Source organism: Phallusia mammillata, chromosome 2, assembly GCF_965637545.1.
Source record: "Phallusia mammillata chromosome 2, kaPhaMamm4.hap1.1, whole genome shotgun sequence".
Lineage (NCBI taxonomy): Eukaryota > Metazoa > Chordata > Ascidiacea > Phlebobranchia > Ascidiidae > Phallusia > Phallusia mammillata.
In genome coordinates, this window is record NC_137253.1 from 5,006,090 (window position 1) to 5,025,173 (window position 19,084).

The window sequence follows — 19,084 nt, forward strand, 5'->3', positions numbered from 1 at the left end:
ATGACTGAAACACCATTAAAGATATCACCGAGGAAAAGGTATGGATTGTATAATCGGGCCACCTTTGTGACACTGATGCAAGAGTGGAAAACTATAGCACAACGTTTTTTAAAACATGTTTAAAACAACTAAGGTGTAACTTGCCCATAACTTGGGATAAATTCTGATTGGATAAATCCGTCCCTAGAATTGTACAGAATTGCATCACGCTAGCTGCAGTCAAAACTATTTTCTATCTAAGCAACAGTTACATGTCAATGAGATTCCTATATGTGACAAGGTTTTTAAAACGAATTTTATGTTGGCAGTGCGATTGTTCTTAGGTCATAGCCGACAAAATACTGTTCTAATTATGTCGAAACCAACTGAGGCATAATACATACGCAACGAAGCTTTCTAGGAAATGTAGTTTTCGTACAGACAACGTTTTAAGACTTGTTCAATTTATAATAGTTAATAACACTTAAAGCACGTAATATAATGGCCGAAGGGGGAAAGATGAACGTTTCAATACATTACAAGCAGTAGTGGGTTTCAGCCGGATCGCGCTGGTTCTATAGAACCGTCTCACGAAAATTTATGAAATCAGCGAATCGGTTAGCATTACTAGTTACTGTCAGTGGACTTTTTGTATCAAAACCGGCTAAAAATATGACTTTTGTGAAAGAACCGGCTGTCAAAAATTGTTTAACCCCACCACTGATTACAAGTTAACATTTCATAACAAACTACAGGAATCAGGCTATGCCACACCAATATTTTACAGACTTCAATGGAGTCGTTCATCTGAATTTATGTTCACTCTGTTGGGATATAGCATTGGACTTGGCATGTTATGGAGATTTCCTTATCTATGTTATAGAAACGGGGGAGGTAATTTATATTTAAGTGTTTAGTAAAAATTGACATCTTGGTTAAAGCCACACAAAAACGTTTGTGATAGTCGGTACAGATGAAAAAATTACAAATCATATAATCAATATACACCGTACATTTAAAGCTTTGCGAATTCAGACATTTTTAGTTTAAAAGTTAAAAACTGCTGTATGAATTAGGGAAAATATTTTTATAACCCAGTGCTGCCACAAGGTTTCATTTCTAAGACCGTTCTTATTATGGTGGGCTACGTTTTATTTCAGCCTATAGGGCCTTTAAAAGTTTGTTATCATATGTTGTGATTTATTACAAAACAATAATTTGGTTATAATGATGTTAGAATTAGGCGTATTGATAGATTTCTCCAGTTTCATGATTGCTTTAGATGTAATTTTTAAGCATTTATTTTATCCTTATAATATAGGTGCGTTTCTGGTACCTTTCTTATTATCCTGCATTCTAATATCAATTCCGATGTATACTTTTGAAATTGGTTTGGGTCAATTCACTAATAGTGGAAGATTGGCAGCGTGGGATCGCATTCCTGTTATGAAGGTATTTTTCGCTGCGAATTTGGCATAATTTATAAAATTGCAGGCTTTGTCAAACTCTCAATGCGTTTAGGGCATGGGATTAGCAAGCGTTATTGTTTCAACTTGGTCATTGATTCCCTACATGCTGATCATGGGTTGGTGCGTTATGTTCCTCTTTAATTCCATCACAACTGGAAATCTCCCATGGACAACGTGTGGTAATTTTCTTTGCATTTTTTTACATGTGCAATAATTTATTGGTCATTAATTGGTTTTCATTATGTCTGACGATTTACTTTTTTTATAATTCTACTGCAAAATTGGCGTTTTTTAACTAAGCTAATATTAACGCAAAGTCTTTTCTGATTTTCGTAAACAGTATTTTTTGTTTATTAATTTCACAAACAGATTGAAACAAAGGATAAATCGTGCATCGGTACTCGGTAATAATATTATTTCATACTTTTGCAGACAACGTTTGGAATACAAATTCGTGTTTGCCAATGTTCAGTGGCAACTTTACAAACAAAAACATTTCCTTTCAATCGGTTAATGTTACTTCCGTGAAACATCTAAAAAACATGTCAGACGAAAATAAAACATTACCACAAGTCGAATTTTGGAGGTAATTTTCTTTGTTATTAAGTATCAAATGTGTAAAGCTGTTTTGAAATCAAAGCAAGTGTTTTATTAGTTTAAGAAGTGATACCATTTTGATATACACACATGGCTAAGTTACATATTATTTTTGCCAGGCACAAGGTTCTGCGAGTTTCGTCTGGTTTTGGAGATAAAAGTTTTGGATTTAACACAACAATGTTTCCTTTCCTGCTTTTTGCCTTTGTTACTGTTTTCATGGTAACCATCAGAGGCGTTAAATCAAGCGGAAAGGTGAAATTTAAAAATATGTGTTTCCCGAAATTGCTAAAACCAAGATAATTATTAATAAACAAGTATCTTTAAAATAAATTGGTTTAACTTTTTAGGTGGTATATCTGACTGCCACTTTGCCTTATGTAACATTATTTGTGCTACTTATTCGTGGCATTACACTGGATGGCGCATGGGATGGTATAAAAATGTTTCTTTATCCGAAAATGGAAATGTTACTGAAGCCATCGGTAAGTAAAGAGACATAGACCAGTTAAAGAAGTTATGTAAAAAAAATGCCAAATATTAACAAAAACAAATATATAGATACGATTTATATGTTTTGTAAAGTACGACTTCTATGTTTTGTAAGGTATGGATGGAAGGAATCTCTCAAGCATTTTATGCGTACGGCATTGGTTTACCCGGATTAACGGCTTTTGGAAGTTACAACAAAAAGAAACAAGACTTCTTTAAGTAGTTAAAAATATAGTTTTAAACTAAAGCAAATACCATCTTTCCTTGTTTGTTTGCAGACAATCAGTGTTTATTATACCTTGTGGAATTGTGACGTCAATAATCATGGGCTTTGTGACGTTTAGCATCCTTGGAAATCTGGCTTATACAAACAATGTCGAAATAACTTCAGTTATCAAATCAGGTGCTTCTCTTTTTCAAACTTTAAATCACTCTTAGTTTATAAAAATACGAATGCTTATGACTTTTCAAATGTTCAAATCAACAATGTCGTCCTGCAAAGGTTGTCGTACGAATTCTAATTGTAAAACAAAATAATTATTATCTATGTAGTGGACAGCATTGCATGACGATTTAAAAAAAATGAATGACTTTACGCAACGAATTACAAATAACAAATAGCACTTTTTATTCTGCATTTGATTTTTCAGGTCCTGGTCTTGTCTTCCAAGTCATTCCATCAGCTTTAGCACAACTCCCAATCCCTCAACTATGGTCTGCTCTTTTCTTTCTAACTCTTTACTTTGTAGCCATTGATTCAGCGGTGAGTTACAGAACTTAATTTATTTTTATGTGTAACCAATGGTATAGTGCAGGGTTGTCCAAAACGCGGCCCGCTGCTGTTGTATTAAATAGTGTTGCCTATGGCCGCTATAGTTTGGATTAAGTTTTTTCTATGGAATTTTATTTACCGGTAAAAAGCTGAAAAACAATTACAATAAACGTTCATATTGTTCTAGCCTTATTATGTAATCATAAAAAAAACTTTCTTTCTTAAAAGCCAGCTTTGTACTTGTTGCTGTGGTTACGTTTTGGTTGATACCAAGCGTGTATTACATTCGTTCTTGTTTTGCAGTTTGGGGAATTCGAAGCTTTATCAACTGTAGTAATTGATGCTCTACCTAAACTCGGGTCAACGTATAAACGCCGAGCACTCACCAATTGTGGAATCGCTCTGTTTCTGTTTTTATTATGTCAGATTATGCTTACTAGTGTAAGTCGTATTAATTTTCAACAAATTTATACCAATTTATTACAAACAAAACACTTTAAGATGTGCATAATTGACTGGGATCAGCCTTCTAGCGTTGATGCAGACCACAGATCACGGCACACTCTTGTATAAATCATTGTACTACAGGCCTATTGAGGGCGTAACACCAAATCACCTGGTCACCAGACATTCCCCTATGACAAGGCTTAGGCTAGAAAGGTCTAGTCTGCGTTGAGATTCGAACTAAGGACAACATTTCCAGGACTCGCGCTCTACCAACTGAGCTACACAGGCTCAAAGTACCTCATCAATTTAATTTAACTCACATTTTCAGCCTGGAATTTACTGGTTCGAGTTGATGAATTATTACGGAGGTTCTGGTATTTGCCTTATATGGATAGTCACGTGTGAATCTCTGGCTGTCGGTTGGTTGTGGGACGCCCGAAAATACCGCCATGACGTCACAATGTTGGTGGGACGAAAATTACCGAGCGTGTTCGATTACTGTTATAAGTTTGCTATTCCCGTCATAACAGTGGTAAGATACTTGAATATTTGGTAAGCAAATATTTGGAAGTTCAAACAAAAAAGTATCAAGATTGTGTTTATTTTTACCAATCGATAAACTGATTGTAACTTTAATTATTATTAAACGTTTAGACAATGGCTTACACTTGATCAAAATAACATTGTTCATGGAAAAAAGATTCAAGCCCTATGTTTAACACAAAACATTTCTGATTAAACCTGATTCACTGGTTATATTCGCAGAGTTATGTGAAAAATAATTTGGCTAAAGGTATGGGTATGGAAACATAGGCCTATTGTGTATTGCGCTATGGGAGACATTCTTTGAAGGAAGATAGTATATCCGTATTATTATTATGATAATTAAAGCGTGTACAGTGCACATACAATAAACGCCTTGTTTCATTTGTGAACAGACAGTGCTTATAATGTACATCATAGCATGGGAGCCGTTGATTATTGGAGATTATGTTTATCCGATGTGGGCAAACGTCATAGGTTGGATGATGTCACTGTCCTCTATATTGTGTGTTCCTATTGTGGCTGTAGTGACCTTGTACAAGGAAAATGGATCCTTACTTCAGGTTAGCTGCTCTTGACCAATATCAGATTAAATCTCCCATGTTCCAAAGAGTTGCAATATTATGCAGATAAAAGTGCCGCAGCTTCACCAACGATTTAACTTAATTCGGGCCTAAATTTCAAGGCTTGGTGCGGGCCAGTTTACCACGTTATTAGGAGTTTGGTAAATCGGATACTAAGCCCTTTTTCATTCCTTATGAACCATTAAAAAACATTTACTCTTATGCTGGCCTCTAAAGTACGCACGGCCACTTAAAAACGATTAAAATCAATATTTCGACAGAAATGGATTTCCGCGAAAACTTCAAAGGTCGACTTTGCGTCTCTTCATTGCCATGACAACCATGACCAAATTAGTATTTCTTCTTTGACACCCGACGCTGACAAACTGTTGGAAGCATAGTCTGTTCAAGAAAGATTTATTTAAAAGGTTTTACACCCAGTAGGCTATCATTATCTTTTGAGTGAAATTTTCGTGTTTATTTATTTGTTGGCAAGAGTTGGCCTACTTTTTTGCATTTCCAATCATTTTAACCACTTTATAATTAACCAAATTCGCGTGCTTGGTTGACATTATAAAAAGTCAATACAACCATTTCATTCATTCAATCTTGTCTGTTATAAATAATTTACTTGTTTGTAAACAAGTAAGAACATAAAATAAGTTGTAGTTCAACATGTTACATGTAAAAGTTTTGTTTTACCTTTGTTCTCAAGTGCTTTGGTCATTTATATCCATGCCCACTTGAAGCAGCTTGCAGGTAATGAAAACACAAGATTACATCCACCAAGATTAAAGCACCTGACATCAAATAAGTTACAAGTAGAGTTTATCAGTAAGTACAGCAGACTCCTCCACAAAAACATAATATCTAAGATTACAAGACCACGATAAACCAGTTACAACCAGTAAAGACAAAATGTAGCATACAGGTTAGCCAAATAAACAAAATATCCAGTATAGCATCAGCAAGCACCATCTTTTAACACACACAAAGGGTTACTGCAGTTCTGTGACTTACTGCGAAACAAACAAACAGTTAGCTAAAACAGCGCGGAAACCTGCAGCAAATCTTGCTGGCGGCTGATTAAATGAAACGTAAAACAAGTTTGCCAGAAACCCAATCATCAGGCAAAAACGCCGCAGTTCAGACTGTTCGCAGTGAATTGCACATGACAGTTGTAAACGTAACGGTTTTTATATTTCAACTCTAGCTCGGCTAACGTCGACCTTTTTAATCATAACGGCACTTGTTTCGACTCAAATACTGTACATCCCGCAATTAATAGACTAGCAATCGTCTTGGAGATCTGGTATATTACTTGCGTTACCATTTCATAGTGTGCAGTAGCATTTCGTCAGCAAAAACTATTGGGGTTTGTCTACCTGAAGTCAGTTTTGTCAATGGCTACTTTATACAATCAAATGCTTTGTAATCAGCAAATATATTTGAAAACTGAATTGCTGAACAAAACAATGTTGTACGTTGTACCTACATGCTGCGATTTTATTTTGAGTTTCTTTGATTTTCGGCAAAGCGCCGAATGGAGGCTGTTGCTCCTGCTATTGTCAATTTAACACAAGCAAAATTTACATTTGTTGGTGAAAAGCCCCTTATAGTAACAGTCTGGAACCGTGACTCCAGCGAAAGATTTTAAAACATACACAGTTAACGCATGCTTCATGTACAAAATTGATAAGGCTTGTAGATAGCTTTGTATACGACACAGCAAGATGAATATTTAAAAATCTATTTGCAATACTCTCTTAATTCTTAGGAAGAAAACGAGTGTGTGTAAAAATACAATAGCTTACCTAACACTAGAAAAAAGGGTGATCATGCATTCTGACTAATTGAAGTAGCTGAAGTTCCCTTGTGGGCGTACCAACTACGCCAACACTCATGTCCTATTGTGGTTAACCTAAGGCAGTGGTTCTTAACCTTTTTGGTGTGGTTTCCCACTAAAGTAAATCACCAAGTTCGAATTTCCCCCTCTGTTATTTTTATAATGATGTTTTGTGCCCAACATTAACCACAAAAATTATTCTTTAATCGAAATAAGTGAAGCGAAGCGATTTGGTGAAGGTATACTGCAATCTTATTGAGTTTGAATAGTGATTTCGTGAGAAAGTAAATTCGTGTGGAATTTTGAAAAATCTCATGTGCTTGCATTAGTCATTTATTGCATCACAATCAACAGATCAAATGCATTTATTCGCGAACAATAACAAAGTCATTGATACTTTTAATAATGTCTGTGACGTAACAAACGATTTTTGGAATTTTATGCGCCTTGTAAAACTAGGTGAAGTTAATCCTACTTACATGTTATTGCGGAAAATATTGTATTAAATTAACTTACAACGGTTAATTTCAAACCACGGGCCCGAGTTTGGTGACTTCTGACTCACATAATTTCCCTCTAAAAACATAAAAATTCCCACTAGTGGGAAATTTCCCACCGGTTAAGAACCACTGACCTAAGGGGTCACGGTTCATGATCGAAAACCATTAACTGGTGGTAAAAACACAAGAGCATGAGTTTTGGCTTTTCTGGGAGTTAAAAAGTGATTAAATCGGTATATTTTAATCATAAACATAACTGTGAAAGAACTTGTGTATATAGAATAGGGTTGCCATACGTCAGGATTTTTCCTGACATGTCAGGGAATTTAGTGTTTAAATCTGCGTCAGGGAGAAATGTTAGAATGTACTTAAAAGTCAGGAATTTAAGAAAAAAAAATATATATACTATGAAATTAATGTACCAACGGAGAAAGTTTTTAGTAGGTAGCTACAACCGCGTCTATACCATGAAACGTAAAGAGGTAAACTGGCGGCGCGCAAGTTCACGAACAAAGTTACTGTTTCGTTTTGCATTGTGTGTGCGCGCGTAACAATACCTGTTTGTTATTAGTTCTCTAACAATACGCCTTAAATGCAGAAATAAAAATCCGAGTTTCAAGAAAACACAGCATTCGTGGCTACGTGGGAAGTTTCATTTGCCTTAACTGTGTACCTGATATGCAAGGAATTAACTGACAACAAAGATTTAAAAAGGTCTTTGTGGCTCCCGTTGTTAGGGTTTTTGTTGTAAAATTGGTCCGAATGGTTTTTAGAATGGTAAAGGTTGGAGACCCCTAATATATGTGCTTATTGTTTCAAGGGTAGTAAGAGTAGTGAGCTTAGCCTAATAAACTTAACTAAACGGAACCCTACACAGAAAGTTAATTGACAAGGATCAGAGCACCGTATCTGACGTTTTCTCGTGTCGCCGTCCGTGTGATTCCAAATTTATTCCCGAATTGAAGTGTTTGGATCGCAAAAATGGTTAACGCAGCGTTTCTCAAACTGGGATCCGCGGTCCTTTAGGCATTTAGGGTATTTTGCGGGGACCGTGAAAAGGTGGAAGTAATTCTATATTTATACTTGGCGTCAGTTTGTCCAACTGAACAAGTTTAAATCAAAGTGAAAGTGAGAAAATCGGCTAAACAATTGGCTTTATTGCATGACAACCAACAAAAATGCAATTGTTCGCGCACATTTGTAATGCTTTTTGTTTTGTCTGTGATGTCGGATCATTGTTATGCGCAATTTTGCATAACTAGCTAAAATCCTGCAATTAACTTTCGTTTTTCTAAAATACACATTCAGGCTTGCGGACCGCGCCCTCGAAATAATGGCAAAGGGACCGTTTAGAAAATATAACGAAAATGTTTGAGAAAAAAATGGGTGAACGCAACCGAGATAAAGTTTGTCAGGGATTGTGTATCATAAAATATGGCAACCCTAATATAGAATGCATCATGCAGCCGTTTCAACAATCTCTGTTGTCATCATCAGTGCAGGCTGCCAAATGAAGCTGGAGAGCACGGTATATAAACCACTTGGAAAAAGGTGAATGCCAGGTGTGTGAAGTGACGTCACAGACGATAACAGGGAACTGGCGTTTAGAACGGTGGCGTAGACAAAAAAAAGGACCGGAGATATAGTCGAAAGGACGTGTAGAGGGTTAATTGGTATATTTTGTTTTACAAAAGACACTTATCAAATAACAAAGCCATTAAATTTTCAAAAACTACTGTTTTTTTGTAACACTATACAACAGTGGTTGCCTAAACTTCGCAATAATGCTGCGCAAATGTTGTGCAAACAAGAATTATTAAACCAGAAAAACTACTAAACCGTCAAACATATTTGCAGTTTGGAATATTTTAAACGTATGTTTTGCAATAAAATGATTCGGTAAAAACTTTGGTAAACGAATTGTATTACTCAAAAGTGCCCAGAGCAACCAAATGAACAGCTATTAATGAACAAAAACCACAACAATACATTATCAATGTCGGCAAGCCTAACACTGCGTAAGCAATTCGTTTCCACCAAATTATTTTGACGTTTAAATATCGAAAAAGGATTGTTACACTGATGATGACAATAGTTTTGTCGAAACGTTTGTTTTAATAAAAATGAATACGTTATACTCTACGTTATACTCTACGTCGATTTTCTGATTTTCTTACACGGCTACATTAATTATCTTGTATTGTAGTAACCAATAGAACCCTTTCAGAAACGTAAATGTTCCACAAAACATTTTTATACACGATGTGACTTGCGGAAGTAAAGTCAATTTATTTTGAGTGGGAGCCAAGCGTTGGGAACGTCTTGTTGTTGTGAATGTGTCTATGAGTTAATATATGACAAGGTTGTGTTAAAAAGAAAAAAACTCATTATAGGCATATTCAAAAATGGCACGCCAAAGTTAAATCATTGCTTCATTGAAAGTAGGGAAAGCAGACGTGAGGTTTGCGAAAATATCTAACCAAGGTATGTTTCAATAAAGGAAGTGAAAACGAATGCTTGTCAATTCACCACAAGGTATTAAACGTCTATTATAACGTTTTGTTTACAGGAATCTGCACACAATATATACATGCGAAAATACCTAGCCAAGGTATATTTTAATAAAGGAAGTGAAAACGAATGTCTTCCGTTTTACTTTTAGGCATTAAACGTCTATTTTGACGTCTTGTTTACAGGAAGCTGCACACAATATATGTTCCACAGCCCAACCGTTTTTTTCTCCATTTAACGTTGTAGCGTGACTGTCTAGAAACCCCTGTCGTGGAGCACCTAGATATACAACATCGCAATGGATATGAGTACACTGGTAGAACCAATTGATACCAACACAGAGTCTACAACAAAGGGAAAGAAAGAAAAGAAAAATGTACCAAAGTTGTTGCTTGCAAGCGTAGTAACAATTATTCTTATTGGTGCATTTACTTCAGTTTATGTCATGGTACGTTTTGCATCAACATGTTATAAATAAACAAATGTTTTAGAAAGATCATTTTGGGAAAATTATCCTAACTTTTGTAGGAATTCGAGCATTGCGACACCTAAAAACCTTCCCTGTTTGTTTTAAAAACTTAACATTTTCAATAAAAAATTTCTAATTTTCTCGTGCGGCATAGATATCCTGTAACAACGAATTGCCTTAGTTTAGTACAGTAGTTATTCATTTATTGTGTTCAGCAATTTAACTTTTCTGCTATAAAAAATTTAGTAAAAAAGTTGCGAAAGCATTTTTTTATAATTTCAGATTTTTCAGCTACAAATCTCTGTGCAAGACTTGAAGGACCAAAGTATTCTTAAAGAGAACTTTGGTGCGTCAATTACTAACGCAATTAATAATACAAAAACAGGTACTAGTTGAACAAAATAATTTTAGTCACTGCTGAAAACGTCAATATTAATTTACATGATTTAGACATCAATGAATGCATGAGTGGAAAACAAAACTGTCATCAACACACAACTGTCATCAACACGCAACTTGTATCAACACATTGGGTAGTTTTCTCTGTTGTTGCAAGGCAAACTACACAGGAAATGGAAAACAATGCAGTAAGATTAATGATCAAACGATAGTCGTTTATCGCACCATAATAAATAACCCCACATAACTCTTTGCTATTTTTTACATTGATACGTTTTAATATTATACAGGTTCTAATTTTTGCTCGGCTAACGTCAACCTTTGCCAGCATAATGGAACTTGCTTGGACACCGCTAGAGGATACAGTTGTTTCTGCAACGTTTGGCATACCGGGGACCATTGTCAGCAAAGTATATGATATTATATGACGAGATAGTTTATGTTTTTGATTTTATGTGGCTGTGGCATACTTTAAAAATTGAAATCTATTTTATAGAGATTGATCACGTGATTATGACCACACCAAGAACCTGGGCAAACTCAAGAAAATATTGTCAGTCAATTGGAGGAGATTTGACAACTTGGGGAATGAGAAACGCTACTGTTCGCAAGTATGGTGCATAGTCTTTCCTAACTTATATATCAGCGTTTTTCAGGACAGAATTAACTGGGTGCTTGTGTTTTAACTTTGGTGCCTTAACGTACCAACTAGATCCTTAAAGACCTTAAAGTACCAACTATCCTTAAAGATGCGTTGTTTGGGAAGTAGTTAAGTTAAGCTTCCAAACAATGCAATGTTAACCGTATTACATTAATTACAATTCCATATATTTATCTACTGTTTTATGTTAAGCTCGATTGTTACCAATTTGCTCTACTCGCAACCTGGGGCACATTGGATAGGTTTGACAGATCGTGAACAGGAAGGAGTTTGGAAATACATTGACGGTGTTGACATGACAACTGACAATACCGATTTTTATCCTGGTGAGCCGGACGATGCATCGAATGCCGACTGCGCTTACCTAAAACATGTATGGGGATTCAAGATGGATGATCGTAATTGTGAACTACTCCAATATGGAATTGGCGAGCGTTTGCTTATCTAATAGCAAAGCAACAAAATCACATTATGATTCTTGACCTCCACATAACTGACGTGTATGTACTATGTATGTTACCAAATGCGTTTCACATGTATATTATTTTGTTTGATTCATAGTTAACTACATGCAATACCATGGCACAACACACAAAATTTGAAGTTAAACTATTCCATTCAAACCTATCTATGGGGACGCATTTTTAAGGGATGAACAGGTGTAGCCGTTGGTGATATCTTAAAATGCTTCAAGAGCTTCATGACAAATTATGTGCATCTAATTGGTTAGCATTTATGATTGCTTCACAAATGTCTGCTGGAGTAAATCAAAGGAAGTATAAATACGAGCGCCGTTTTACCGTAAAGGCGACTGGGCCACCGTTGTACATGTCAGTCATCAGCAAAATAAAACGTCAATTCCATACATTCTGCATGTGCCCTGTATATACAGTTAAAAGACAAACAATTTAAACTCGAACTTGTTTTAAGTCAAATCATTCTTTACTGTGTTTATAAAACACTTATTGCGTTAAAAAACAATTGCTGCCAGAATGTATAATAGAGTATAGAGAAATACTCGTTTATATTTATTTCGCTGCTTGCTAACGCTCCTGATTTCAACAAAATGTTGGTTAAAATAACGCTTAATTTGATTCAAATAAACTCTTCTATCTGAACCAAATACAACTAGTGCCAGGCAATGTTGACACCGCATTCACCATTTTGCGACCATTTGAAGTGTTTTAACCTGGTCAGTCTAACTTAAAGATTTGCACATAAGCAACTAAAGCATATTGGGTAAATGTCGTTTACGGCAGCTATTGTTGAAATTTTGTTTTCAAAAATTCAGTTTTTTACAAATTTATTATTTTTTAAACGCACAGCCTTAAATGAGCGGATTGTACTCACTGTGCTGTTATATCGAGTGAAAACAATACTATAGCAGCTGTTTGTTTCATTTTAGTCCTCTGTGGACGGGCAACAAATAAATAAGTTATGCTTGCAATCGGTCCGCCGTCGAGCTTCCTATATTTTACAAATTTGTTCAATTATTTTATCATTTTTTTATTGGGAGTTTTACATTAGTTCAGCTGTTTTGGTTCCACTGAGATAGAGCAAGGTCGCTGAGCCTATTGATTTGTTGTTGTTAATGCTTTAGATTAACAGTTATATGTCCTACAGTTAAAAAGGGTTGCTTTTCTGAACTTTTTGTGATCGAAGAAGGATATAAAAGAGTCTAATTGGCTTCTAGACTTCACATATTCTAATTGGCTTCTAGACCAACATATTTTCTTTCTACAGCCTAAACTTGCTCGCATGGTTTCTCTCTAAAATCTTTCAAGTGATACTGTTTAGTGCACAAATAATGCTTACTGATATAACTTTCGAACTTGACATTACTTTGAGATTGAAATACGCGGGAAATACATTGCAAGTGTTTATTAAAGGTTTTGTTTCTAGGGTAATATTGCTGTTTATTCTTTGTTGCGAGTCATCGTTTAGCCTGAAAAAAAAAACACGTTACAACGCGTTAAACCTTGAAATAATACTTCGTTGCTGAAGCTAGATTTAAAGTTAAAAACCATCTATGGCCGAAGTTTACCTTGCACAATTTGTTATCTCAAGTGTTTCTTTTTTAAGGCATTGTCACCTTACGAGAAGTCACGGTCACCCAAAGAGAAGTCCCGATCATGTTTCAATCCAAGATCGTTCAAAACGTCTTCAAGTTCTTCCAAACTGTACCTTGGATCATTTGCGATGTTAAAACATATAAAACACACAAATTACAAACGAGATAAATAAGACCGAATGAGATAACTTGGTTTTGTCTATTTTTATCGTGAAAACCCTCAGTTACCAATACTATAATAGCTTTAAATAGTGCACCTTGTTTTGACCCGTAAGTTCTCATCTGCTCGCTACAAGACAGTTTCTGTCTAATGAGCTAGTGTAGCCAGAATTAAGGAACTTCTGTACGCACTTGTGGCATGAAACAGATTAGGTGAGGCACAACTTTTCAGTGCACAAGCCCATTAGGTAACTATCTTACTGATGTTTGATGCCACAACTTGTCACAGAAGTTCCATAATCTGGCTACACCAGCTCATCAATGCAGCTAATGTCAGACAGTGTCGCGTCACCAGCAGATGAGAACTTACGGGTCGAAACAAGATGCACTATTTCAACCAGGGGTTCTTAAACTGGGGGGCGCGCCCCCCTAGGGGGGCGTGAAGGGTTCGCAAGGGGGGCGCAGCACAATCTGGCTACAAAGTTTTCACTTGCAAACAATTGTTCATGAATGTATTGGAATTATATCGGCGCTAATTTCGAACTTTTTGTTTAAAGTTAACGCTTCATTGCTCTGAAATGGATGTCCAGTTGAACTAACCAAACTTTTTTTCCACTGCGGACTTTACATGCCCTTGTGCCCTCTTCTGAAACTCAGCCCACGAGGCGATTTTTTATAGGAGCGCCAAGATATGGCCGTTTTAAAAATCCATTTAAAATCTGTTAAATTTTATGGTTAGTCTCATCTTACAAGAAATGCTTGTATATTACGTCACAAGTAACACAATAATACAATTGTTCGCCCATAAGTAACACTTTTTGTTTTGTCTGTACGTAATAAACTGGCTTTGGATCAATCCTGGGCGTTGCAATCCTATGAAAGTCGGTAATATCAATTTTACTTTCGTAACAGTAAACTTTCGTAAGGAGTAGATTAATTTTTGACAGTAACAAAGTTATCAATACGTTTTGGCAAACCTAAAAAATGGGATCGCGGGCCGTAGTTTGGTGACCCCTGTACTAAATAGTCGGCTGTACATTCTTTATTTGTTCTTAATTTCGCATCAGAGATTTCCTTGAATTTTAGTGCATCAACAATTTCTGGGCGACATATGCGTAGTTTACAAGAATACTGGCACCGTGGCTCTGTGCGCGCGCTTTTTTCGCTACTTATCAGCGTTGAAGTGGCTTTTTCTAACGATTCGAACTAACTTGACAGTAGCTCAAAGCGGACCTACGATGTATGTTGTTTTTAAATAAACAAGAGAAGCATCATCAGTGCTAACGTTTTTAGGGAGGCGTGAGAATAAATAAATAGTGTCAAGTGGGGCACGACCGAAAAAGTTTAAGAACCCCTGATTTAAACACTACACTGACGAAAATTCATACGCCGGAACAGGTTAGATTCATTCAATCTTGTCTGTTATAAATAATTTACTTGTTTGCAAACAAGTAAGAACATAAAATAAGTTGTACTTAGTTAAACAAGTTTTGTTTTACCTTTGTTCTCAAGTGCTTTGGTCATTTATATCCATGCCCACTTAAAGCAGCTTGCAGTAATGAAAACACAAGATTACACCCATTAAGATTCAAGCACCTGATATCAAATAAGTTACAAGTAGAGCACATTATTAAGTCACAGCAGACTCCTCCACAAAAACATATTATCTAAGATTACAAGATCACGCTAAACCGGTTACAACCAGTAAAAACAAAATGTGGTTACTTGTTAGCCAAAATACCAAATATCCAGTATAGCATCAGCAAGAAACACCTTTTAACACACACTAAGGATTACTGTAGTTCAGTGATTTACTGCGAAACAAACAAACAGTTAGCTAAAACAGCGCGGAAACCTGCAGCAAATCTTGCTTGAGGCTGATTAAACAAAACGTAAAACAAGTTTGCCAGAAACTCATTTAATTAGTCAAAAAGGCCGCAGTTCTGACTTTGCGCAGTGAATTACCATGACAGTTGTTAACGTAACGGTTTTATATTCCAACTTTAGCTCGGCTGACGTCGAATTTTGCAATCGCAACGGGACAAGTTTCGACACACATGCAATCCGCAATTAATAGACTAGCAATCTTGGAGATCTGGTATATCACGTCCGTTACCATTTTATAATGTGCAGTAGCATTTCGTCATTAAAAAATATTGGGGTTTGTCTACCTAATGTCAGTTTTGTCAAAAAAATAAAACTTTATACAATCAAATGTTTTGTAAACAGGAAATGTATTAGAAAACTGAATTGTTGTACGTTGTACCTACATGGTGCGGTGTTATTTTGAGTTTCCTTGATCTCCGGCAAAACGACGAATAGAGACTTTTTTGCATGCTACTGTCAATTTAACAAAAGAAAAATTTTACATTTGTTGGTTGAAAGCCCCTTATATTAACAGTCTGATGGCCGTGACCCCAGCGAAAGTTTCTAAAATATAAACAATTAACGCATGCTTCATGTACAGCATTGAGAAGGCTTGTAGATATAGCTTTGTATACGACACAGCAATAGGAATATTTAAGGAAAGTGAAATCGAATGCTTGTCAATTCACCTGAAGGTATTAAACGTCTATTTTGACGTAATGTTCATAGAAATCTGCACACAATATGTTTAGCGAAATATATGCGAAAATATCTTTAGCGAAATCGTTTAGCGAAATATATGCGAAATAAGGTATATTCTACTAAAGAAAGGGAAAACGAATGTCTTCCGTTTCACTTTAAGGCATTAGACGTCTATTTTGACGTTTTGTTAACAGGAAGCTGCACACAATATATGTTCCACAGCCCAACCGTTTCTTTCTCCATTTAACGTTGTGGCGTGACTGTCTAGAAACCTCTGTCGTGGAGCACCTAGATATACAACATCGCAATGGATATGAGTACACTGGTAGAACCAATTGATATCAACACTGAGTCAACGACAAAGAGAAGGAAAGAAAAGAAAAATGTACCAAAGTTGTTGCTTACAAGCGTAGTAACAATTATTCTTATTGGTGCATTTACTTCAGTTTATGTCATGGTACGTTTTGCATCTAAACGTTATAAATAAATGTTTTTCGAATAAGAAATAATCCTAACTTTTGTAAGAATTCGAACATTGCGACACCTAAAAACCTTCCATATTTGTTTCAAAAACTTAAAATTTTCAAATAACAATATTCTCGTGCGGCATAGAGACCCTGTAACAACGCATAGTCTTAGTTTAGTGCAGTAGTTATTCATTTATTGTGTGTTTATCAGCAATTTAACTTTTCTGCTATAAAAACTTTGGTAAAAGAGTTGCGAAAGCTCTCATTTTTTATAATTTCAGATTTTTCAGCTACAAATCTCTGTGCAAGACTTAAAGGACCAAATTATTCTGCAAGAGAACTTTGGTGCGTCAATTACTAACGCAAGTAATATCACAAAAACAGGTACAAGTTGAACAAAATAATTTTAGTCACTGATGAAAACGTCAATATTAATTTACATGATTTAGACATCAATGAATGCATGATCGGAACACACAACTGTCATCAACACGCAACTTGTATTAACACATTGGGTAGTTTTCTCTGTTGTTGCAAGGCAAACTACACAGGAAATGGAAAACAATGCAGTAAGATTAATGATCAAACGATAGTCGTTTATCGCACCATAATAAATAACCCCACATAACTCTTTGCTATTTTTTACATTGATACGTTTTAATATTATACAGGGTCTAATTTTTGCTCGGCTAACGTCAACCTTTGCCAGCATAATGGAAATTGCTCGGACACCGCTACAGGATACAGTTGTTTCTGTAACGTTTGGCATACGGGAGAGCATTGTCAGCAAAGTATATGATATTATATGACGAGATAGTTTATGTTTTTGATTTTATGTGGCTATAGCATACTTTAAAAATTCAAATCTATTTTATAGAGATTGATCACGTGATTATGACCACACAAAAAACTTGGGCGAACTCAAGAAAATATTGTCAGTCAATTGGTGGAGATTTGACAACTTGGGGAATGAGAAACGCTACTGTTCGCAAGTATGGTGCATAGTCTTTCCAAACTTATTTATCAGCGTTTTTCAGGACAGAAATAACTGGGTGCTTTTGTTTTAACTTTGATGCCTTAACGTACAAACTAGATCCTTAAAGATGCGTTGTTTTGGAAGTAATTAAATTAAACTTTCAAACAATGCAATGTTAACCGTATTACATTAATTACAATTTCATTTATTTATCTACTGTTTTATGTTAAGGTCGATTGTTACCAATTTGCTCAACTGGCAACCTGGGGCACATTGGATAGGTTTGACAGATCGTGAACAGGAAGGAGTTTGGAAATACATTGACGGTGTTGACATGACAACTGACAATACTGATTTTTATCCTGGTGAGCCCAACGATGAATTAAATGCCGACTGCGCTTACCTAAAACATGCATGGGGATTCAAGATGGATGATCGTAATTGTGAACTACTCCAATATGCAATTTGCGAGCGTTTGCTTATCTAATAGCAAAGCAACAAAATCACATTATGATTCTTGACCTCCACATAACTGACATCAATGTACTGAGCATGTCACCAAATGCGTTTCACATGTATATTGTTTTGTTTGATTCATAGTTAACTACATACAATACAATGGCAAAACACACATATTTTGAAGTTAAACTATTCCATTCAAACATATCTATGGGGAAGCATTTTTAAGGGATGAACAGGTGTAGCCGTTGGTGATCTAAGGAAGTATAAACACGAGCGCCGTTTTGCCGTAAAGGCCACTGGGCCACCGTTGTACATGTCAGTCACCAGCAAAATAAAACGTCAATTCCATACATTCTGCATGTGCCCTGTGTCCTTAAAACGTCAATTATATACAGTTAAAAGACAAACAATTTAAACTCGAACTTGTTTTAAGTCAAATCATTCTTTACTGTGTTTATAAAACACTTATTGCGTTAAAAAACAATTGCTGCCAGAATGTATAATAGAGTATAGAGAAATACTCATTTGTATTTATTTCGCTGCTATGCTAAAGCTCCTGATTTCAACAAAATGTTGGTTAAAATAACGCTTAATTTGATTCAAATAAACTCTTCTATCTGAACCAAATACAGCTAGTGCCAGGCAATGTTGATACCGCATTTAAACACCTTTTGGGCTGAAATTTAGGGCTTGATAGCGAAGCCAGATTACTAAAACATGCGCCGCAACAAATTTCTAAGTTTGCTGGGTACAAATTTCGTTTTTGTAAAGTGCAACGCTTCGTTCTTATTTGTTTCGTTCTTATTTGCTAACAAAAACGGTTTCAAAAATCAAATTACAGTTGCAAATATACCGTTTTACGAAGTGTTTTTACTTGTTAAGTTTATCTTAAAGACTTGCACATACCTGTAAAGCAATTTAAGCATCGTCGGTAAATGTCGCTTGCCCCGATAATTGTTGAAATTTTGTTTATAAGATCCAGTTTTTTTGATAACGTTATTGAATTGTAAACGCTCAGCTGTAAATGAGCAAATGGTATTCACTGCACTATTACACCGAGTGAGAGCAATATAATCAGGATTGCCATACCGTCCCTATTATTTCTAAGAAATGTCCACATTTTTTGACTTCAA

At 35.7% G+C, this 19,084-nt stretch overlaps 2 protein-coding genes across 2 annotated transcripts; both read left to right on the top strand.

Annotated features, from left to right (window-relative positions):
• Nucleotides 1-4,881, top strand: LOC145212833 (sodium- and chloride-dependent GABA transporter 3-like). The gene is made up of 14 exons (XM_080081094.1): nt 1-38; nt 767-873; nt 1,301-1,431; nt 1,501-1,627; nt 1,881-2,034; nt 2,165-2,300; nt 2,396-2,530; nt 2,653-2,756; nt 2,816-2,940; nt 3,188-3,300; nt 3,613-3,750; nt 4,085-4,308; nt 4,609-4,615; nt 4,695-4,881. The coding sequence occupies exons 1-14, from the start codon at nt 1-3 to the stop codon at nt 4,875-4,877; spliced, it is 1,722 nt and encodes a 573-aa protein (XP_079937220.1). The 3' UTR covers nt 4,878-4,881.
• Nucleotides 4,882-16,353: 11,472 nt separating this feature from the next.
• Nucleotides 16,354-17,976, top strand: LOC145212834 (uncharacterized). Its single transcript, XM_080081095.1, has 6 exons — nt 16,354-16,503; nt 16,795-16,897; nt 16,963-17,082; nt 17,185-17,304; nt 17,391-17,505; nt 17,721-17,976. The coding sequence occupies exons 1-6, from the start codon at nt 16,354-16,356 to the stop codon at nt 17,974-17,976; spliced, it is 864 nt and encodes a 287-aa protein (XP_079937221.1).
• The last annotated feature ends 1,108 nt before the right edge of the window (nt 17,977-19,084 follow it).